Here is a 24,344-nt window from a genome sequence, read left to right on the forward strand (position 1 = left end):
TTTTTTTATTTTTTATTTATTTATTTATTTATTTAATTGAGACAGAGTCTGGAGTGCAGAGAAATGATCTTGGCTCACTATAACCTCCGCCTCTCAGGTTCAAAGCAATTCGAGTGCCCAGCCTCACAAGTAGCTGGGTTTACAGGCATGCACCACTATGCTCAGCTAACTTTTGTATTTTTAGGAGAAACAGGGTTTCACCATGTTGGCCAGGCTGGTCTCAAACTCCTGGCCTCGCCTCAAGTGATCTACCTCCCTCAGCCTTCCAAAATGCTGAGATTACAGTCATGAGCCACCACACCTGGCCATGTTGTTATACTTCTAAACAACTGACACATTCTTGCTCTTCGGTAAACATTCATTCTGCCACATATCACCAAGCATTATATTATTTCTCAGAGAGGGAAGTTTTAGAACTAGTGAAGATACTGACATAAATTTCGATCCCATTTCTTTTCTTAATATTTAATTTAATGGCAATAACAAAATTATAATAAGAATAGCATAAGGAAAAATCAAGGATAATGATGGCACCACAAAAATATTCCAGTAACTTACCAATTCACTTAAACAGATACACCCATGAGACTGAGGACTGGGAAACAACTGAATGACTGAAACTCTTTCCTGCAAACACGTTGCAAAGGAAAGTTGATTATGTTTGCAATTGCTGTTTTTCAGGCTACCTTGACTGGAATCTATAGCCAGTGTCAAAGGTATTATCAGGTATTTCAAGCAGCTAATGACTGGCTTGAGGATGCCCAAGAAATGTTACAGCTGGCAGGCAATGGCCTGGATGTGGAGAGTGCAGAGGAAAATCTCAAAAGCCACATGGAGTTTTTCAGCACAGAGGATCAGTTCCACAGTAACCTGGAGGAGCTCCACGGCCTGGTAGCCACCCTGGACCCACTCATCAAGCCAACCGGCAAAGAAGACCTAGCACAGAAAATGGCTTCTCTGGAACTCAGGAGCCAGAGGATGAGCCAAGACTCTTGTGCCCAAGTGGATATCTTGCAGAGGTATTTCAGGATGTTTGTGTTTTATATTTCAGTGAAATGAATTTCCACACAAAAGGTAGTAATACACAAATGATATACGTTAGTACATATATTCATTCTTCTTTCTTGAGTATCATTAGATATAATGACACTAGAGTTTCCTGTAGAAATAAGTGATATCGTGTTACTTATCAATTTCTGTTGGACTCTTTCAAGATGTGCAGCTCAATGGCAAGATTACCAGAAAGCAAGGGAAGAGGTTATTGAACTGATGAATGATACAGAAAAGAAATTGTCTGAGTTTTCTTTGTTGAAGACTTCCTCTAGTCATGAAGCAGAAGAAAAATTGTCAGAACACCAGGTCAGCATTTTGGGCTTCTTTTTTTTTTTTTTTAATATCTTTTCTCTGTAATAGTAATGGGTCTTTGCAACATGATGGCTCCAGAAACAGATCAATAAATCTTCATTTCTACCTAGACTGCTTCAATATAATAAGGATGCATTTAACCACATTTTATAGAAGTTTTAAGTTTATTAAATGCTGTAACCTGCCTTTTTACGATTCCCATTGGAAATGCATAGCTAAGATTTTAAAAATATGTTCAGAGCAATTTGCATCTCATACGACATGGCACTTAATAAATGTCAGTAAATACTTTTTTGTTGATAACAGATTAATTTAAATAAAACTAAAAAATTTATAACTGAGTCCTCCTTTATCAGAGCAATATAAGAAAAAAATGTAACATACTAAAATATTATGTTTGCTTTACTTACATTTGCGATGCATTCTAAAAATGAAAAAAATGTTATTTTATGTAGCAAAATACACTTTTGTTTTTAATAAATAAATAATATTCACCTTACCTCATTGAAAAACTTTAAGACTAACTCTGGTTAAAAAAATAAATGTAAAAGTAAGAGTTCTAGAGGAGAATAAATTTATATAGAAACATTTCCTTCTGCAGGAAATTTTGGGCTTTACCAAGATCCATAGAACTTAAAAAATATCGATCTCTCCTTTGTCTTCTCTCTTCTGTCCCCTAACCCCAACCCTAGGCTTTAGTGTCAGTGGTTAACTCTTTCCATGAGAAAATTGTGGCCCTTGAGGACAAAGCTTCACAACTGGAGAAAACTGGAAATGATGCCAGCAAAGCCGCCCTGAGCAGGTCGATGACCACTGTCTGGCAGCGCTGGACACGCCTTCGAGCTGTGGCCCAGGACCAAGAGAAGATCCTGGAAGATGCAGTGGACGAGTGGAAGGGCTTTAACAATAAGGTAATTTCCATTGCCCATGAGCTCATCTTTCTTTCCTCACTGATTATCATGTGTTAGGAAAAACAGTATTTTGCTCCTTTTTGAAGTCACCATTATGAAAGTAAAAAAGAGTTTTTTAAAATCTCTATTTCAATGACATAAAAACAAAGTTATGAAACAAAGTACAAAATGCACTGTACAGTTTAGTCCCAAGTCAGGGTCAAATTATTTCAATGAGAAAAACCGAGCAATTAAATTTTGAAAGGAGAACAAGCCCATTTTGCCCCATTTGCTTTCTTCACTGGCCTTGAAAAAGACCAAGATATTTTTTCTTTGCCATGAAACATGAAAATGAGCAGAAATGTAACTCATTACCCAAACTGTATATTTAACGTTTTCCTTTTTTAATTTTTTAAGTTGAGATAGAGTCTGTGTCGCCCAGGCTGGAGTGCAGTGCTGCAATCTCAGCTAACTGCAACCTGTACCACCCAGGTTCAAGCAGTTCTCCTGCCTCAGCCTCCCGAGTAGCTGGGACTACAGGCACCCACCACTACTCACAGCTTATTTTTCTATTTTTAGTAGAGACGGGGTTTTGCCATGTTGGCCAGGCTAGTCTCGAACCCCAGACCTCAGGTGATCTGCCTGCCTCGGCCTCCCAAAGTGCTGGGATTACAGGCACTAGCCACCAAGCCCAGCCACTTTTTCCAACTTTTAAAGCTTTAATGTTTTAAACCATATCTTCCCTAAAGGTACTCATTTATGTTAACTTAAATATTGGAAAGAGTCTTTTGTTTGCTTAGTTTAAAAAAAAAAAAAAAAAGCTTTTTTTATATTAAATATAGTCTATGATTGTCCCAATATTATTTCGAGATTAAAGCTTTAAACCCAGAGTTATAGAAGTGATGTTTCCTTTTCTTTTAAGACAGTTGCTCAAGTTCCAGTTTCCTAAAATGTGGAATTTATCATCTTTAATTCTGGACAGAATTTATCATCTTTAATTGGTTTAATACACTAGTGCATAGTATTTATGGGAATTACCCTATTTTTAAGTGTATTTATTACTGAACTTCATAGTATGCACATTTGTCATCAGGTTAAAAAAGCCACTGAAATGATTGATCAGCTGCAAGATAAGTTACCTGCAAGTTCAGCAGAGAAAGCCTCGAAAGCAGAACTCTTAACTCTTCTTGAATATCACGACACGTTCGTTCTGGAGCTGGAGCAGCAACAGTCGGCCTTGGGCATGCTGCGGCAGCAAGCCCTCAGCATGCTCCAGGATGGAGCCCTCCCTACCCCCGGAGGAGAGCCCCCAGTCATGCAGGAAATCACCGCGATGCAAGATCGATGCCTGAAGTAATTATGCACCTACTTTCATTCTGTTACTAAACTTGGCCTTGACTCAAGGGATAAATAGGTACTTGAGTATGAAGGTGCTCCTTCACACCACCTTGAAAATGCAGGGGTCTGGCTGGGCGGGGTGGTTCACACCTGTAATCCCAGCACTTTGTGAGGCTGAGGCGTGTGGATCACCTGAGGTCAGAAGTTCGAGACCAGTCTGGCCAACATGGTAAAACCCCATCTCTATTAAAAATACAAAAATTAGCTCGGCATGGTGGCACTTGCCTGTAGTCCCAGCTACTTGAGAGGCTGAGGCAGGAGAATCACTTGAACCAGGGAGGCGGAGGTTGCAGTGAGCCAAGATCATACCACTGCACTCCAGCCTGGCAACAGAGCGAGACTCCGTCTCAAAAAAAAAAAAAAATGAGGATCTGTTCCCGTCATCTTTGCTTTTCAGTTTCCTTAACTCCTTAACTCTTCAATCATTTGTTTGACAGATGCATATCTGATAGTACTTAGAGATACCATGATGTGTCTACCTTCATGTCGTTTAGAGTTAAGCAGCAGAGATAGGCAACTGAGGCAGCCTTAAGTGTGAAAAGGGAGCTGAGGGAATCCATGCAGAGACAAGCAGAGAGAAATTTAAGCAGAAGCCTGAGCAGGATGGAGATAGGCATTGCATTTTGCAAACAGGGGAATGACATGCAAGAAAGGGATAAGCATGTCACTTTTTTTTCTATAATTTTTTTTAAAATAATAGACAGGTTATCGCTATGTTGCCCAGGCTGGAGTGCAGTGACTATTCACAGGTGAGATTCCACTACTGATCAGCACAGGAGTTTTGACCTGCTCTATTTCCTACCTGGGCCGGTTCACCCCTCCTTAGGCAACCTGGTGGTCCCCTGCTCCCGGGAGGTCACCATGTTAAAAGTGTGTCACTTTCAAGGAGCTCCTAAGGGTGATTTACGAAAAATGAAGCATGAGAGGGAAACAGTTGAGAGCTATTAAGAATTTAGTTTCGATAAAGTTTGAGAACTCTTTGGCTATCTGGGGTGACAGGGATAGAGGAGCAAAGATAATACCACAGTCCAGGTAAATAATAGCCATTGACTGGCAGTGAATTTAGTAGAAAGAGCAGGTTAATCTTGATATATAACTAGCCCTGATTCACTTCTTGGGCCAGAGAAAAAATATTCATAGATAATTTAATTTCTACATTTACTAATATTACTTCATTCATGTCATTTATTAATATTACCTCATTCATGTAATTTACTAATACTACCTCATTCACCTCTCCCTTATAGGTGATGTCAGGGTAACCTAACACTTTTTAAAATCTTCTTACAAAATTTACATTAATTCAAATAAAGACTTGAAATGTGAACATTATTAACACAATTAATCATGAAATTTTCAAAGCTTGATTCTTTCTTTAAAGACTACTTTCTTTTTTTCTTTTTTTTTGAGACAGAGTTTCACTCCTGTTGCCCAGGCTGGAGTGCAATGGCATGAGCTCAACTCACTGCAACCTCCACCTCCCGGTTCAAGCGATTCTCCTGCCTCAGCCTCCTGAGTAGCTGGCATTACAGGTGCTCACCACCATGCCCAGCTAATTTTTGTATTCTTAGCACAGATGGGGTTTCTCCATGCTGGTCAGGCTGGTCTTGAACTCCCAACCTCAGGTGATCCACCTGCCTCGGCCTCCCAAAGTGCTGGGATTACAGGCATGAGCCACCATGCCCAGCCTAAAGATTACTTTCTAATAGCCATATATATTCCAGTTATACATTACTTTTAAATGTAGCATTTTAGTAGATTTCCAAAGAGAAAGTAAATAATCAAATAATCTCCAGGATACTTCAGATAGGAAAATTAATTGCAATTTAGTGGCATGTGAGACAGTCAACTCAATTTTTCAAGGATAAATTATTCACTTTATATGACATTTATTCTTCTTTTATACACGACCTGAAGTGCTACTGGAAGTGTCTTTACTTGCAGGCAAGATATTAGATTTCCCATTTCTGTGTACGTATTGGATAAAATGTGGTCAACTATTAGGGGTTCCTTTTACTTCACATGACTTCTGTTTCATCCCTGTAATGTGTCTGAAGCATGCAGGAGAAAGTGAAGACTAATGGAAAGTTGGTGAAGCAAGAGCTGAAGGACCGAGAAATGGTGGAGACTCAGATCAATTCTGTGAAATGCTGGGTTCAGGAAACGAAAGAGTATTTAGGGAATCCAACAATAGAAATAGATGCTCAACTTGAAGAACTTCAGGTATAAAAAAAACTCCTCATTCCCTTTATCCATCATTTAAAAAACAATTGCCCTGATTTTCATAGGACATACTTGTATGTATGTATTGAATATTGAATTTAAAATTTTCAGAAATGTGTTACATAAAAGATATTTAGTGTCACTTCATGGGGTTTTCCTTTGTTTTTTAAAGTGAACATACTTTATATTCGGAGACAAAAGAAGAGCGTTGTATTATTTTAAGATATTTCTCTAATTCCACACTTAATTATATGTTGATGAACAATATACAGCTTTGTGTATAACAGCCTCCTTATCAGGTTCCCAAAAATTTCTTATTTTGATCTTCAGATTCTCCTAACAGAAGCCACAAATCACCGACAGAACATTGAGAAAATGGCGGAAGAACAGAAGGATAAGTATTCGAGTCTTTATACCATATTGCCTTCTGAACTCTCCCTTCAGTTGGCTGAAGTGGCGTTGGACCTAAAGATCCGCGATCAGGTAAACCTATGATCAAGAAAGAGTGTCTTTCTATTTTGTTTACAGGGTCAATGCTCTTGTGTGAGTTATTGATTTATACAATCATGTCTTTTTGGAGACAGAGTTTTAAAAAAATAGATGGCTATAAAACAATAATATTAAAGTAGAGGTCTTTTTCAGAGGCAAGATTATCATAGATATGACCAATAATGCCATATAATAAAAGATAATTTTTCTGCTTCCCCTCACCTTTAAAAAAATGACTTAAAGAAACAAAAAGTCAGATATATTTCATGTGTTCAGTAAATATTTAGTGAATGCCCAGAGTGTACCAGGGACTCTTCCAGCTGTTATTTCATTTCAGTAGTGCAACAAAATATCAGTTAAGTAGGTGAAGATATTGGAGGAAAGGGAAAAATCAAAGTAAGAATAATAAGGTCAAGGCAGGGATGAGTTATTACCTAAAATGCATGCAGGTGGGTCCCCTAATGTTGCTAGAGAAGAGCGATCAGTGTAACCCTAGCTTCTAAACACCCAAGGAAAGGAGTGAAAAGAAACATAATCCTGTCTATAAATCTAAAAAACAAATATTCTTGTTTCTTTAAGAAGAAATGCGTAGTCCTTTTTGGTGTTGAGACCAGAGTGCCATTTCTATCTCTGGTCTCATGAAGGGCACCATTTCATGTAGTGAAAATAGACTCAAATAACATCTGCATGGAAATATAGATTTTTAGGACTCTCTTTGTGGCTTATTACTAAAGCTATTAACATTTAATTAAAGCCATTGTATATGAGACAAAGAGAAGATATACTACAATTCTAAACTACCCGTTGAAATAAAAAGTAATATCCCATTATACAAACTATAAAATTCAAACAGTTGTCTCTACTTCTGGAATCTTTAGTGTATGATGCAAAGTGTTTTTAAAATCTCATCAAAATCTGATCCTACTGCATCAGGACTTTGACCTAAACTACTATTATATGCTATTTACTATTTTAAGTATTTAATTGCTATATTTGGCTTTTCTTGTTAGACAATGGAAGCTCTATTGGGAAGGATGATTTGGCAGGTTCATGTTCCTTTTGTATTTTTGAGACAGAGTCTCACTCTGTCCCCGAGGCTGGAGTGCAGTGAAACAATTTCAGCTTACTGCAACCTCTGCCTCCTGGATTCAAGCAATTCTTGTGCCTCAGCTTCCCAAATAGTGGGGATTCTAGGCATGCACCACCATACCCAGCTAATATTTTATATTTGTAGTAAATAGAGGCAAGGTTTTGCCAGGTTGACCAGGCTGGTCTCAAACTCCTGGCCTCAGGTGATCTGCCTGCCTCAGCCTCCCAAAGTGCTGGGATTACAGGTTTGTGCCTCTGCACAGCCATGGTTGCTTTTTGTTTTTTTGTTTGTTAAGTTTAAATTTAAGTTTTTCTCTGGATAAATTTCCTTATAATATACTTATTCATATGTATTTCATTTACTTTGACACTCAAAATAATGAAGGCCACAACACACCATTAGCACTTTTAATGATGTGTTTTCTCCGTACTAAAAAGGTTTTTTAATTAAAGACCTTTAACTTATATAAAGAAATGTTTCTCCACTTTAACATCTTTTCTTCGGCATTTTATTATAAGCAACAGTTTGGATGTTTATTATCAAATCAAACCAAAGCCATTGGAAATTTGTAAATGACAATTGTCTTTTTTCACCTTCCTTTCCATTAGATGTGCTTAATACTTTGTTGGCATAGTACAGGGTTGTAGTTGGAAAGTTCCAAAAGGAGGTTACAGATCATTAACAGCCACTTATTAAAAGGTGCTTGGAAGCAAATCAGTGTGTCTCCAACTGTTTGGGAGGATTTTCCATCTTATGAAGAAAAAGGCTTAGAGGTGTGTGTGCTCAAGGTCTTTAAGTTAGTTAATGGAGAAGATAGGATTCAAACTCAGCTGTCTACACAACCATCTATAATGAGTATTCTGTAAAGATTTTTTTTTTTTTTTTTTTGAGACAGTTTCACTCTTGTTGCCCAGGCTGGAGTGCAGTGGTGTGATCTTGGCTCACTGCAACCTACCCTCCCGGGTTCAAGAGGTTCTCCTTCCTCAGCCTCCCGAGTAGCTGTGATTACAGGCACGTGCCACCACACCCAACTAATTCTTTGTATTTTTAGTAGAGACAGGGTTTCTCCATGTTGGTCAGGCTGGTTTCAAACTCCTGACCTCAGGTGATCTGCCTGCCTCTGCCTCCCAAAGTGCTGGGATTACAGACATGAGCCACCATGCCCGGTGGCTTTTTTATAAATATTTAATAAGTGAATTTCTCTACATACATTGCTTGTATCTTTGTTGGAACACAAAGAGTGCAGTAAATACATAAAGCTGGTGAAGTCAGGTAACAGGGAAAGCGAGAAGAGCTTGTAACGAACTGCACATTGCTGGTGTGACTAAGCATATCAGTGCCAAGGCAGTTAAAATGTGTCTTGTCAACATCATTGAAGATTTTTAGTATCTGTTATCCATTTTTAACCATGGCTTGTTTTGCTGTTCTCACTGACTTTTTAGATCCAAGACAGAATAAAAGAAGTTGAGCAGAGCAAGGCCATGAGCCAGGAACTCAGCCGGCAAATTCAGAAGATAGCTAAAGACCTCACAACTATTCTAACTAAGCTGAAAGCAAAGACAGATAATTTAGTTCAAGCTAAAACTGACCAAAAGGTAAGAAGCAGAAATAGAAGGGGTGACTACTGAACGAATTAAATAGCTTTTGGAATCATTTTTACTTGGGGATATAGGATAAAAACCTTTTAGAAACCTTTATTGAAACCAAATAGTAAAAGCAGGTGGTAAAGAAATTTTATAGCTGAAGCAACACAGATCCATTTACATAACTTATTATAATTGAACAGTATTAATAAATATGCATACATGTATGTGTGTGTAAGAAAGACAAGTGTCAAAGGAGAAGTAAATGATGATTTAGGAATACAAGTATATATATTTCAAAGTGGATTGTGTCCTTAGTAGCTAAATTTGTGTCTTTCCTCTGTTGATGAGTTCAGGGACTCTAATCCTTTTTGGGTGGGGCAGAAGGAAAATGTTAGCCCTCTCACTCAGCCTCATAGGAAATAAACACCAGAATTACAACATATCCTGCTCTGCCTTTCCAGCCGAAGAAACAAAAATGACCGGATCATAGTAGAATTATAGTAGAATTATTCATTATAATATTTGGCTTTGACAAAAATCAGTCTGATCTTGTAAAACCTGGAGAAATTTATTTTCTGTTCTCTAATGTTCTTTCATTTTGATGACCGTCAAGGTGCTGGGAGAGGAATTAGATGACTGTAATTCAAAGCTAATGGAATTAGATGCAGCAGTACAGAAATTCTCAGAACAGAATGGCCAACTGGGTAAACCACTGGTCAAGAAGATAGGAAAACTGACTGAACTTCACCAGCAGACCATAAGGCAGGCTGAGAATCGGCTCTCCAAGCTCAATCAGGTATGTGTTCTGTGCCAAGTAATCCAAGTCCTCCAAGGCAGAAACTTCAATGTTCTGCTTTTCTCTTTTGAAAATAAAAAATAAAAAATAAAAAAACAAATAAATAAATAAAAAGATAAAATGGACAATGGGAGAGTAGTTTAGGTGTAGCTTATTTCATGCTGCACCTGTGCTCCTAAGACTTAGGTATAAACCAGCCCTTATTTTATATCCAGCCATATGGTATAGTCGCTGACAAAGGTGGTCCTATAAATGAACTTTGGAGTGAATGTTGTGTAAAACTGAGAAGTATTTTATAAAATAAATATTCACCCATTAACATGTTTTATGAAATCAGTTTGGGGTGAATTCAAGTATCTTTAAGTAAGCTACATATCTATCAGCTTACATTGATTTAATAGGTTCAGGTTGTGAATCTGTAATAATTGTTGCATATAGACTAGACTTTTGAAATCTGTTAATATAATCAGGGACAAGTTAAAATCAGGAGTTGGTAACCCATTAATTATAGTATTGAAACTGTCTTCCATAATCGCCACTTGCCACCTTCTTATTCAGGGAAGGGTGAAGGAAGGGATAAAGGAAGACCTTGCATGGTGGCTCCTATAATCCCAGCACTTTGAAAGGCTGAGGTAGAAGGATCACTGGAGCCTAGGAGTTAGAGACCAGCCTGGGAAACACAGTGAAACCTAATAAAAATACAAAAAATTAGCTGGGTGTGGTAGCACATGCCTGTGGTCCCAGCTACTTGGGAGGCTGAGGTGGGAGGATCACCCGAGCCCAGGAGATTAAGGCTGCAATTAGCCATGATCCTGCCACTGCACTCCAGCCTGGATGACAGTGAGACCCTGTCTCAAAAAAAATAAAAGAAAGGAAAGGAAAGGAAGGAGAGAGAGAAATAAAGAAAGAGAAAGAAAAAAAAAAGAAAGAGAGGAATAATTCAATCATATTAAGAACTTGAGCTTTATCCTAAGGTCACTGAGAAACCTTGGAAAATTTTCAACAGGGAAATGATTTTTTATTGAATATCATAGATATTATAATGATCAACCCCTCAGATTGTTGTGTCCAAAGAGAGAGAAAACTGATTTATAGCTCAAGAAGCTGAGTTTCCACTTATTACCTTAATGTTACTGGTTTTTCAGGCAGCATCACATTTAGAAGAATACAATGAAATGCTTGAATTAATTTTGAAGTGGATTGAGAAAGCTAAAGTCTTGGCACATGGAAATATTGCATGGAATTCTGCAAGCCAGCTTCGGGAACAGTATATTTTGCATCAGGTAACTTTAGAAAAAATAATTTTTAAAAAGTAACCAAGGGCAATTTGATTTAACTGGGTGGACTGACACAACGTTTAGAGGGCTGTGATATAAAATTACTGTATTTAACAGATAAAAAGAATGCTAAGGTACCCCTGAGTTGTTCAGCAGTTGGACAGAAAGGAGCTTCTCATGAAATTGAGTAAATAAATATCCTTGATCTTCCCTAAACCTCCCTTAAACCAAGATCAAAACCAATCAGCCTTGTAGAACTCATTTTTTGTAGTTTCTTTGAAACAATTGTCTGTAGGATTCTGGTGGGAAGATCTTTCCATGAAGAGATGCAATGAAGTGTGGGAAGATTCTAGGCTCCACACTCAGACTGGTAGGAAAACCAAGCTCTGCCAGTGTGTGATTTGGAGCACAATGCTTTGCCTGTCTGAATTATGTCTTCTCATCATTTGCATGAAGATGCCAATAATATTTGTATTTCAGACTTATCATAAGATCAAATGGTTTTAGGTACATACGTGCAAACCTGGCACATGCAGGTGCTCAGTGGGAGATCTCCCGCCTCCTCCCTCCTCCCTCAGCCCTCAGCCCTCAGCCCTCAGCCCTCAGCCAGGCCTGTCATCTGACCTTCCACAGGAGGTCAGGCAGCCCAGAGCAAGCCACCATTCCACATCACACACTGGCGATATTACTTCATCTCCTCTGAAGTTAGGTGACAAAAATGTTCCTGTTCTCTCAGTCACGTCATCCAGGAAATTATTTCATCCTTTTGTAACTTGAGCTTAAATTAGATACAGATAGTTAATAGGCTAGTTATCTTGTAATAAAATATAGAATGACTTTTTTAGGAGTTACGTGGGTATCCTCAAGTTATCTAGATTTTCTCTCTCATTTATGTACACTTGTGGCTTTTAAATGAATCGCCGTTTCCATTCTTGTTTACAGGGTTCTAGCTCAAAGCCCCATTTCTCCCTTTTTGGAATGCTTTGACAGCTCCTAATTTTTTCCCTCTGTCCAGAGTCTTTCTTCTCTGATCAGCTTTGCATACTCTTCCCACAATGTCTTTCTTAAGCAACTCCAATCTTTTGCTTTAAGATGTGCATAGATATGAACAGACAGGACTTAAGTTACCATTGATTTGAAAACAATGAAAAAAAGCCAACATCCTTAGAAGTCTAGAAATGCAAATATCAGCAAAAAAAAAGAGAGAAAGAAAGAAAAAGTTAACTGTCAAGTTCCTAACTGTTTCTTTCAAGTTCATATTTAAGGAAGTAAGAGCTCTCAAACACTGCTGGTATCCTGGTAAAATCTCTTTGAAAAATAATTGGCAAAATGGATGGTGACTGTCAAAAATGTTACAACCCTGGCCTGTTGACTATCCTTTTTGGACTCCTTATTATGGCTATAATCTGAAATATAGAAAATATTTTTCGCAGTATTAATAACTGTAGTGAAATTTTAAAGAAAATTTAAATATCAAATAATTTTTTCTGAGTAAACATTGGCATATAATGGAATATAATGAAGTCCTTCCAGTGATCATGACTTTGTTTTTTTTGAGACCTGTCTCACCCTGTCCTGTAGCTCAGTGGTGTGATCTCGGCTCACTGCAACCTCCACCTCCCAGGTTCAAGTGATTCTTATGCCTCAGCCTCCTGAGTAGCTGGAACTACAGGCACTTGCCACCACGCCTGGCTAATTTTTGCATTTTTAGTGGAAATGGGATTTCACCATGTTAGCCAGGCTGGTATGAAACTCCTGGCCTCAAGCAATCTCCCTGCCTTGGTCTCCTAAAATTCTGCGAATACAGATGTTTGTTTATTTATTCAACAAACATAGAATACTTTCCCAAAGGACTTTGGGTAGGCATTTGGAGTACAAAGAATATTTCCTGTCCCCACCGCAGGGAGTTGATTATTTAGGGGAGGGGACAGATAGAAAGGAGATAATTATAATATAGTGTGATTAGTGCAGAGATGGAGGGCGCAGGAGGGTACTCATCCCAACCACCCACCCAGGGTTTAAGAGGAAGGCTTCTCAGGAAAAGGTGACGCTGGGCTGAGTGCTGAAAAACCAGACAGCCTACTTGCGGAACATGTTTAGATAAAAATGTGTGTTGAAATCCTGGCAGTAAGGATGAGGAATGCTCTTTTTGGTGCTGGAAAAAGGGATAAGAGATAACAATAGAGCGATAAGAAAAAGATCCTAAAAGTCTGTTGGGAATTTGGACTTTATCCCAAAGTCACTCTGAAGCCTCTGCCTGCAAAGGACAAGCCCAGACTTGTATTTTAAGAAAGCAACTTTAGCAGCCTTTGGGAAACACATTGAGGAAGGTAAGACAATACAAAAGATGTATCAGTAGAAGATGACAAGGCCTCTCTTTGGGGATTAGGAAGAGAAGACAAAGTCAAGAGATACTAAGCAGGTAGAATTCTCCTATTTGGAGACTTGAATTGGGTGAAAGAGAGGGAGGAATCAAGGATAATTTCCAGGTTTCTAAGACTTGAGTGGTAGACTGGTTGACTGCATCATGGGGCACAGTGAAAAAGACATCAGGTCCTGAGACGATCTGGCTCAAAAGCTGAAGAGAGAACGCAGACTGTGGGCTCTATTTTGGGGAGTTCTCACATGCATCCTTTAGGAAGTAAAGCAGTCTGTGTTTACTTAAAAAGAGTGTACTGTGAGAAAAGCCATTGTGTTCTTTGGGGGGCCAAGGCGGGCAGATCACTGATGTCAAGAGTTCAAGACCAGCCTAGCCAACATAGTGAAATCGCATTCTTTACTAAAAAATACAAAAATTAGTCAGGCATGGTGGTGGGCACCTGTAATTCCAGCTGCTCAGGAAGCTGAGGCAGGAGAATCGCTTGAACCTGGGAAGTAGAGGTTGCAGTGAGCTGAGATCATGCCACTGCACTCCAACCTGGGTGACAGAGCAAGACTCCGTAAGAAGGAGGGAAAGAAGGAAGGAAAGGAGGCAAGGAAGGAAGGAAGGAAAGAAGAGAGAAAGAAAGAAAGTCCATTACTGTATATTTTTTCTAATGTCAGAGATGTGAGAACCAGAGAAACTTCACAGGGACCTGAATAGGAGCTGGGTAAATGAGGATGAAACCTGCTGGGTAGCATTCACAGGATAGGCATATTAGTCACGGGATAATTATGGTTAAAGAGACAGGTTGATAATGTTTACAGAAGAGACCCAGGACTTAATAGATCTGGGAAATAACAGATTCAGGAAATGTCCTGATGTCCTGATATCTTAAGAATAAAAATTTCTTGAATCTATATTAAATATATTATATATAGATCCAAGAATGCTTTTAACATAGATTCTTATGGAGGACAGCAGTTACACAAAGAATAACAATCTTTTGTTGCAGGCCCTTGTAGAGCACATGTCCTTGAGTTTTTGCTTTGTTGTCTTATCTATAAGTAGACATTGTACCCAAGGTGGCTGCATTCCTCTTCCGGCTTTTGGGAACACCCTACTTTGTCAACGGAGAGCTTTTCTTTCAACCCTTTACTTTCTTAATAAACTTCTTTTCATTTTCATTTTACTCTGGATTTGCCCCAAATTATTTCTTGCACAAGATTCAAGAACCCACTTTTGGGGTCTGGATTGGGACCTTTTTCCAGTTACACTAATGTCAGGTGAAACAGAAAGATGGAAAACTATACTTATGTCATGACCTCAATGCTTAATACCTAAAAATATGCCCAAATGTTCATCAGCAGTTAATTCTTAAAGTTATTCCTGGGTTATAAGATGATGAGCTATTTTGTTTTCTTCTTTATAATTTCAATATTTTCCAAGTCATATATTTTCTATTTAATATTTTTATATATTAAATATATATTTAAATAATTTAAAATAGTTAATTCCATTATTTATTAATATATATACTTAAATTATACATTTACATTAAATATATTTAGCAGATTATATATGTACTTACTATATATATCTGTTAAAGATAATTATGTCTTGTATAAATATATCTTATTATATATCATATACAGATATTTATCTGTTAAATATATATCTTATATAAAAGTATATATTTATCTGTTAAATATATATATTTATAAACATCTTTTGTGAGAAAAGAAAGTGCTTCATTTAAAAAAGTCTAGCTGGGCACAGTGGTGCGTGCCTGTAGTCCCAGCTACTTGGGAGGCTGAGGCTGGAGGATCGCTTGAGTCCAGGAGTTCTGGGCTGTAGTGCACTATGCTGATTAGGTGTCCACACTAAGTTCGGTATCAATATGGTGACATCCTGGGAGTGGGGGACCAGCAGGTTGCCTAAGGAGGGGTGAACCGGCCCAGGTCAGAAATGGAGCAGGTCAAAACTCCCGTGCTGATCAGTAGTGGGATCATGCATGTGAATAGCCACTGCATTCCAGTCTGGGCAACATAGCGAGACCCTGTCTCTAAAATAAATAAATAAATAAATAAATAAATTAATTAATTAAAAAAATAAAAATAAAAATAAATACCATCTATTGCCTAAGAATAATATCCTATTCTTCATTTCTCCTCTTTACATATCACATACCCCACTAACTGCACATTCTGGGTTCACCCACCTCTGTACCTGTACATATGTTGCTCCCTCTGTGTGAAATGTCTTTCCTTTTCCTCCTCATCTGTCAGATTGCAAACATCCTGACTGAGCTCAAATGTGACTCTTCCAGGAGACCTTCTCCCAATCTTCCCCAAGTCAGAGTCATCTCTTCACACAGGCTTCTCTTTCACTCTACTTTTCATATAATGCACATTGTATGGTTACTTAGCCATTGTATTTCTGCTAGACCCAGTAGATGATATCATTCTGAACGATGAGGGCTGTTTTTCCTTCTCTTGATATTGCATGTATCTTCTACCCCTTTAAAGGGTCTCACTTAAAGCAAGTGATCCAAGGTTTTTGCTTGTAATGAGCTTGTTTTATTTTCATTTCTTAGACAAATATGACTTCAATCTTAATATAGAATATGAGAGCTGAAAAGTAAATCTTGAGTCTAAATATAAGAAAAGGTAGACCCAGAGACATGAATAAGACACCTAATGTGTTTGAGCTTTTTCACTTCTAGAATTCCTATGTCCTGGCTCTCACGCGGGGGCAGGCTGGGGTTGACAAAGCAGAAGCCTCATGGTCCCACGTAGTATGACATGTGACCTCTGCACATTGTTTACAGTTCCCGAACTGTGATTTCTTTTTCTGTGAAATAGTCATAATAGTAGGTGGCTACCAAGTAGAAAGTGGACACAGGGGTGTGAAGGTTAAACACAATAACGAACACACAGAACTTACACAGGGGACTTTATGACATACCATGTTGAATGCCTATACCCTTCTACCTACCCGTCAATTTCATGAATATTGACAATTCACTCTAGACCCTGCTAGAAGAATCTGAAGAAATTCACAGTGACCTGGAAGCAATGACTGAGAAATTACACTACCTCACTAGCGTGTACTGTACAGAAAAAATGTCTCAGCAAGTGGCAGAACTGGGACGTGAGACTGAGGAGTTGCAACAGATGATCAAAATTCGTTTGCAGAACCTCCAAGATGCAGCTAAGGTAAAAAATGAAAAAAAAAAAGAATAAAAGCCTGTCATTAGAAGTAAATGGCAATGTCACTATGGAAACTGTGCTCACCTGTGATGTGGTTTCTTGACTGTGATGTTATTCTTCATCTGTGACTTTGGACTTCAAGTACCATATATTGATATTTACTCTCCAGGATATGAAAAAATTTGAAGCAGAGTTGAAAAAGTTACAAGCTGCCTTGGAGCAAGCCCAGGCAACCCTGACTTCTCCAGAAGTTGGACGTCTCAGTCTCAAGGAGCAGCTCTCTCATCGGCAGGTAAGCAGAACTAATTTGTAGTAAAAAGGGGCAGGAACCTATATGATTAAAAGAGGATAGCAAGGAAAAATGCTTCCCAAACTCAACACTGTTTTTTTATTATTTTTTAATTTATTTTTAAATAGAGACAGGGTTTCCCTATGTTGGCCAGGCTGGTCTTGAACTTCTGAGCTCATGTGAGCCACCCACCTCAGCCTCCCAAAGGGCTGGGATTATAGGCATGAACCACTGTGCCTGGCCCCTAAACTCAACATTGTTTTAAACATTTTTTTGCAAAATGTTTATAACTTGCAACATAACTATAATTTAGTAAGTGCCTTTTGCTTATGAAATCAATGATTTAAATATTACATTTTTGAACTGTGAAATCGCATTTTCAGCATTTGTTGTCTGAGATGGAGTCACTGAAGCCGAAGGTACAAGCAGTGCAGATCTGCCAGAGTGCACTCCGGATCCCCGAGGATGTGGTCGCCAGCTTACCTCTCTGCCATGCTGCTCTGCGGCTGCAGGAAGAGGCCAGCCGGCTGCAGCACACCGCCATCCAGCAGTGCAACATCATGCAGGCAGGTGCAGGGTGCCCACACCAGCAGCGCAATCACTGATGAATCATGGGCTTCTTTTCTTAGCAATGTGTGGGCTCAGCCATCAAAACACACCAGGGTGTTAAATCTTACAGGCTGTTGTGGTTTTATAAAATAAGGAGATTAAAATGCTGTCATTTGGATCACCCACAAAAGCCCGGGGAATGCTATAAAAAAGATATCCTTGGTGAAAATTATCTTTTAGCCATCTTTTTAAATAAAGAACTTGTAAAGATTAATTTCCTATACAATTAAATGTTTTTATCTCATTATTCACCTAAGAATCATCTAGATACTGGTAATATAGGTTTACAGTTATCTTGTGTTACAGACTTTTTTCATGTTAGCTTATTGAGGCATTAAATCCGTTTTCTTTTGAGTGCCTAAAAAATGCATTCAAATATAATTCTTAGTCTCTTTACCTAGTAAGAGAAAACCATTTACCAGGAAGAAATGACACTGTTTACCTTATGTCTCCTTTCAGCTAACATTTCTTGCTTTGTCCAAAAATTGTATCAATAGTATCTCATTAAAATCACTAGTGCCTCATTTGGTCAACTATCCTTTCCCCTTGCTATCTTGTAATTTGTTGGATAGAAAAATCCTGAGGCTAAATGTCATGCATAATTCATATATATATGAATTATATATATGAGTGTGTATATATATATGTATTTATATATATGTATACTTTTGTTTGGTAGAGATGGGGGGGTCTCACCGTGTTGCCCAGGTTGGTCTTGAGCTCCCGAGCTTACATGATCCACCCACCTTGGCCTCCTAAAATGCTGAGATTATAGGCATCAGCCACAATGCCCAGCCCATAATTCATATTTTCATTCCCTACCGCAGCACTTAGCTAAGCATCTTACTTATATATTCAGTATTTGTTAGATAGAAAAATGAAATGTTTCCCACACTGCCTCACATTTTCCGACCATTATCTTCCATCTTCTGGATAATATCAGTAGGGAAAAGAGAGAGGAGGAATCCTAACCACTTAACTATTTTGATTCCATCAATAATTTTGCTACAATATTTTAGAGAGAAAGCTCTGAAATATCTAAGTAAAGTGAAGAATCCAAACCATCTAGGAATTTTACCCATCACTTCTTCATTCCCTACCCGTACAGGTACATAGGAGCTATACTACAGAATCACTTACGTAGTTATTGACAGAGGAAAAAAAGTCTTTCTATGTTTTTCTTTTTTTAAAGGAGGCTGTGGTGCAGTATGAACAATATGAGCAAGAAATGAAGCATCTCCAGCAACTGATAGAAGGAGCTCACAGAGAGATTGAGGATAAACCTGTCTCCACCAGTAACATACAGGAGCTACAAGCTCAGATTTCTCGGCATGAGGTGAGGGAGGAATGCAGGCAAAATACTGAGAGCAGGAAACTGGCTTGATTTGAGTGTATGTTTGGTTTCTGGTGAATGGAAGAGAACAGTTTCCCCTGTGCTGCACTGAATGTGTTCAGTTCCTGGGCATCCTCTTTGGCTGTCTAAGCATTGTGAGTGCCGTTTTTGCTAATTGAGTAACACATGCCTTCCCTTATTCCACAGCCTCTCTACATGTTGTTCACGTTATAACTCTTGGGACTCATTGATTGTCATCTCCTGCACCCAGAATTCTCACAGTTAATACGCTAGGGATATAGACGAAGACACAGTCTATATCCTGCTTTTAATGCCTACGAGAAACAGTAATGCTCAAAGCCTTGCTGCATTGATTGCTCTCTTAAAAAAAAACTTAATATTTTAAACATTTTCTTCTTTGAAATATTAGTCACTTCAGTTCCTCTCCCCAAAATCGGAGGATGGCCCATGTCGTTTACTTTGCTAATTTTCAGATTGGGCCTGCTAACATGTGCCTCGTTTTCCAATGTTCCTCTTTCCTTGTTCCTTTGGCATCATCATGACCTTAGGACTTGACCAATCCTGTGCAGAACCTGTCCCAGAGATCATAGTCCTTGAGTGATTGAGCTTAGCAGAGAATTTCCTTTCCTGACCTGTCAATTCCATATAGGTCAAGTTCGCTCTTTCCCTCGGGGGCTGGTTCATAGCTCTGTGAATTTTGGTAAATAACTAGAAGGAGGGTGTCTTATTTTTTCTGTACCAATGATAGAGTATATGAAGTATACCCTTCCATATGCTCTATTTTAACTTTATCACAAGAACAACAATTTTCCAAACCACTCATATTGAGATTCTCAAAAGATTCAAATTATTGCTTTTTAAGAATGAAAATCTCACCCCCCTTCTCCAAATGCAATTAATTCTTTAATTTCTTGACATATACAAATGCTGATAATTTTCATTTATGTATGATTTACAAAATAATTTAAATATCCCATCTATATTTACTCCTACAACTGTAGACATTATCTATGTTAATGATTTTTCTCATGCAATGGTTAAATGAAAATGTTATGTAGATTTTTGAAACCACTGTTTAAGTCTATAATGTATATAGACTATACATTACATATTTATTTTGAAACTATTTTTAATCCCATCTAGGAGGATCCAAAATTTTGTTGTAACAACTTTTCCATCATGGTACAGATATTTTTCTAAATCTTGTCTAAAGTAACAATTATTACTACTACTAAACTTTTGTGTTTTATGGGGTTTTTTTCCCTGAGAAACTTGTGCTTTTTTTTTTTCTTTTCTTTTCTTTCTTTTTTTTCTTTTTTCTTTTTTTTTTGAGACAGAGTCTTGTTATATCACCCAAGCTGGAGTTCAGTGGCTGGATCATGGCTCACAGTGGGATCATGGCTCACAGTGGGATCATGGCTCACAGTGGGATCATGGCTCACTGCAGCCTCTATTTCCTGGGCTCAGGCAATCCTCCCACCTCAACCTCCAAGTATTTAGGATTACAGGCATATACCATTACTTCAGGCCCATTTTTGCATTTTTTTCTAGAGACAGGGTTTCACTATGGTACCCAGGCTGGTCTCGAACTCCTGGGCTCAAGTGACATGCCTGCCTCAGCCTCCCAAAGTGCTGGGATAAAAGATGTGAGCCACCATGCCCAGACAGCCTTATGTTTTTTAAAGTAACTTAACAAAATTTTACATCACTTTTTTATACCAACCTTATGAGGTAAGGAAAAAAAAAAAAAAACTGAGCTTAGAAAAAAGTTACTTCTTGAGTTCCCAAATCTATTAACTGATTGAAATTAGACTCAACTGATTGAAATTAGTATCTTTGTCTCCAAATTCTGTGATTTTTTTTCTTCCACTGTAGCAGAAACTATGTGCGCTACTTCATTAAACAAAAGAGAATAATGAAGTCCCAGGAAAACAAATGAGTCCCCCAAGATCAGAGTGAACTCAGCTCAGTCAGCAATGGACCATGTGTTCCTGGCTGTTGGCTCAGTGAGCTGTTAATTTTGTCACATTTTCTTCTCACAGTTCTGAACATCCATGTTACATGTTAGTTTTAAACTAACTGTGACTTAGAACACATTTTCATGTAAAAAATGATGCAATCCTGTATGAACTTCATTGTATGTAGAAAACAAACACAGGAAGGAAAGCGCTAAGGGGAGAAAGCTTAACTGATGATAACATACAAATTGGGAAGAGGGCTTTTTCCTGTATTCTCTGTCTTGTTTTAATGGAATTTCCATCTTATGGTGAATCTAGTTTTCTTACAAATAACTTTAAAAATAACCGATCATTTATTTATGCCTAAGAATTCATACTTTTTTTTTTGAGAGGGAATCTTGCTCTGTTGCCAAGCTGCAGTGGTGTGATCTCGGCTTACTGCAACCTCCACCTCCCACGTTCAAGTGATTCTCCTGCCTCAGCCTCCCAAGTAGCTGGGACTACAGGCATGTGCCACCAAGCCCAGCTAATTTTTGTATTTTTAGTAGAGACAGGGTTTCACCATGTTGGCCAGGATGGTTTCAATCTCTTGACCTTGTGATCCGCCCTCCTCAGCCTCCCATGGGATTACAGGCGTGAGCCACCGTGTCTGGCAAGAATTCATACTTTTTAAAATAATTTTTCAAAGGTTACATTTAATTTGAAAAAATCATCCTACCACTTTTAAATCATAGGAGAGAATACTCACACCTCTTTTCTTTCCACCTGATGTAGAAAGCCTGCTCCTGAATACCGGAGACTGGCTACAGAGGGCTGCCTTTGTTCTAGTGGCCACCCTACCTGAAATTCCTACCTTTATAAACATTTTCAGAAATTTTATAAACAGAATGGGTAATATTAAATCAAGTGTTTCATTTTATTTTAGTGGATTTGGCCACAGCATGAATAACCAACCCTCAAAGGCAATGAGATATAAGAGGTTTACACTGGCAGAAGTAAGTCACAGAGTACTGTTTCTCAATGAAAGTCATGTGCATTGGAGTCACATGGGCTAACTATGAAATGCAGACTCTCATACACCTAGTAAGTCAAAACCTTTGGAATTGGTGACCAGAGTTGCATTTTTTTTTTTTTTAAAAAAAAGAAACAATTCAAATGAGTTTTGTACACAATAAGGTTGAGAATTGCAGCTTAAGAAATGGTCACTTGCTTTCAATGTGGGCACATCTTTGCAGGATACTGCAGCAGGGAGCTGTGCCTGGTCATGTGGTTACAAAGGGTGGAAGGCCTAAAATTAACTCTGTTTCATAGATTCCTCTAATTGCCGGGTGTAGTGGCTCACACCTATAATCCCAGCACTTTGGGAGGCCAAGGTGGGCAAATCACTTGAGGTCAGGAGTTTGAGACCAGCTTGGACAGCATGATAAAACCCCGTTTCTACTAAAAATACAAGAATTAGCTGGGCATGGTGGTGCATGCCTATAATTCCAGCTACTCGGGAGGCTGAGGCAAGAGAATGGCTCGAACCCAGGAAATGGAGGTTGCAGTGAGCCAAGATTGCGCCACTGCACTCTAGCTTGGCTGGCAGAGTGAGACTCCATCTCAAAAGATAAAATAATTAAAAATAAAGATTCCTCAAAGTTTTGTACAGCGGCAAACCGTTGTACGAAAGCTTGGTGACTTGAAATTCAAGGAGTCCAATAATCTGCTAGATGTTTTCTTCTAGTATTAACTAGTTACAATAAATGTCATTTATTGAGTACCCATGTGCTAGCCGCTAGATGAGATGTAGTAAATAGCTATTCAATCACTGCTTTTAAAAATCCTATTAGGTTTAATTAACTGCAACCCCAGAGGAAAAGAAGCAATGATTTCTACTTTTTAAATCCTTGTATTAAAAATTCCTATAATATTAGGAGTCAAGAAGACAGCCTGCTGGCTGAGTTCTGCTGGGCTGTTTTTCCCTCCACTCAGTTTTGGTTGGGAGGGAGAAACAAACAAAAACAACAATAATAACAAAATGTGTGAGTGTGTGCAGGTGCACATGTGTGTTTTGCATACAGTCAGCCTTCCATATCAATAGGTTCAGCATCCATAAATTCAACCAACCATGGATGGAAAATATTTGAGGGAAAAAAAAGGATGGTTGCATCTGTACAGGTTCATCTTCTTTTCTTGTCATTATTCCCTAAACTGTACAGTATAACAACTACTTATGATACATGACATCTACATTGTATGAGGTATTATTAGTATTTGATTTGGTATATGATTTAAAGTATTTGGAAGGATGTGCGTAGGTTACATGCAAATACTAAGCCATTTTACGTCAGAAACCAAGCATCTGTGAATTTTGGTATCTAAGAGGGTTCCTAGAACCAATGCCCCTCAGTTACTGAGGAATGACTATGTATACATATGTGTGTGTGTGTATATATGAGTGTATGTGTATGTATGTACACAATTATTTCAGACATTAAGATATCATGTCTTTGTTATAAAATGTGCTCCATTTTTTAATTTTTTGAGACAGGGTCTCACTCTGTTGCCCAGCCTGGAGTGCAGTGGCACAATCTCGGCTTACTGCAACCTCCACCTCCCGGGTTCAAATGATTTCTGGCTAATTTTTGTATTTTTAGTAGAGACGGGGTTTCATCGTGTTGGCCAGGTTGGTCTTGAACTCCTGACCTCAAGTGATCCGCCCGCCTTGGCCTCCCAAAATGCTGGGATTACAGGTGTGAGCCACTGCACCTGGCCCACAAAATGTGTTCTGTGTGTACAATAAATGACAACCTCTCAAAGAAACCAAATAAAAAGAATGAAAAAGAATAGTAGTTTTGTACTTTTAGGAATCATGTTTTGAAATATATATTTTCATTGTTTAAAGATGCAATAAAGTATAATTTTAATATTTGATATTTAAAATATTTAAATAAGAAAGTAACGCCTTAATATTTTAGAATTACCATATTCCTAAAATGAATCTGTAGCTACCTTTTTAAGGGCTATGTGCTATCCAAAATATATTTCCAATAAGCTCTTAGTAAACATTTTAAAACCTTTATCTCTCATAATATTTTGTTTTCATTCTTGCCTGCTCCAAAACAATAACAAAGAAATATTTTTTTCAAAACAAATGAAATTAAAAGCCATTAAATTTGAACCGCACTTCAAGTTAAAAGCTCAGCAACATTTGAGACACGATGAAGTGTGCGAGAGAAAATTTGATGACTATACAAAATGTTATTTGGGGCTAATCTGCATTTAAAAATTAAGGTTTCATATGCAATATCTAGCTTATCTAGAAAAAAAAAAAAACTTCCTAGTATCACAGGAACAGACAGGCCATTGACTATGTGACCCTGTGTAAAATAAATGACTGTCATCTCTGTTGAATGTTCTCAGCAGTGTAAGAGCTGAGCATTGCATTTTTTTTTTTTTTTTTTTTT

The 24,344-nt window shown here is 38.1% G+C and overlaps 1 protein-coding gene across 18 annotated transcripts in view; it reads left to right on the forward strand.

The window, feature by feature from the left end:
• Nucleotides 1-24,344, forward strand: part of SYNE1 (spectrin repeat containing nuclear envelope protein 1) — a 529,474-nt gene that overhangs the window by 322,144 nt on the left and 182,986 nt on the right. For all 18 annotated transcript variants that reach the window (XM_017537464.2, XM_037742153.1, XM_037742143.1 and 15 more), the window contains 13 exons: nucleotides 682-1,019; nucleotides 1,215-1,359; nucleotides 2,058-2,276; nucleotides 3,349-3,608; nucleotides 5,711-5,876; nucleotides 6,207-6,359; nucleotides 8,898-9,050; nucleotides 9,655-9,837; nucleotides 10,983-11,120; nucleotides 16,506-16,691; nucleotides 16,855-16,977; nucleotides 17,358-17,540; nucleotides 18,776-18,919. In XM_017537464.2, coding sequence (XP_017392953.1) covers nucleotides 682-1,019; nucleotides 1,215-1,359; nucleotides 2,058-2,276; nucleotides 3,349-3,608; nucleotides 5,711-5,876; nucleotides 6,207-6,359; nucleotides 8,898-9,050; nucleotides 9,655-9,837; nucleotides 10,983-11,120; nucleotides 16,506-16,691; nucleotides 16,855-16,977; nucleotides 17,358-17,540; nucleotides 18,776-18,919 — 2,391 coding nt within the window. The remainder of the gene's footprint in view (nucleotides 1-681; nucleotides 1,020-1,214; nucleotides 1,360-2,057; nucleotides 2,277-3,348; nucleotides 3,609-5,710; nucleotides 5,877-6,206; nucleotides 6,360-8,897; nucleotides 9,051-9,654; nucleotides 9,838-10,982; nucleotides 11,121-16,505; nucleotides 16,692-16,854; nucleotides 16,978-17,357; nucleotides 17,541-18,775; nucleotides 18,920-24,344) is intronic.

The sequence above is a fragment of the Cebus imitator genome, unplaced genomic scaffold (genome assembly GCF_001604975.1).
Source record: "Cebus imitator isolate Cc_AM_T3 unplaced genomic scaffold, Cebus_imitator-1.0 Scaffold6, whole genome shotgun sequence".
NCBI lineage: Eukaryota > Metazoa > Chordata > Mammalia > Primates > Cebidae > Cebus > Cebus imitator.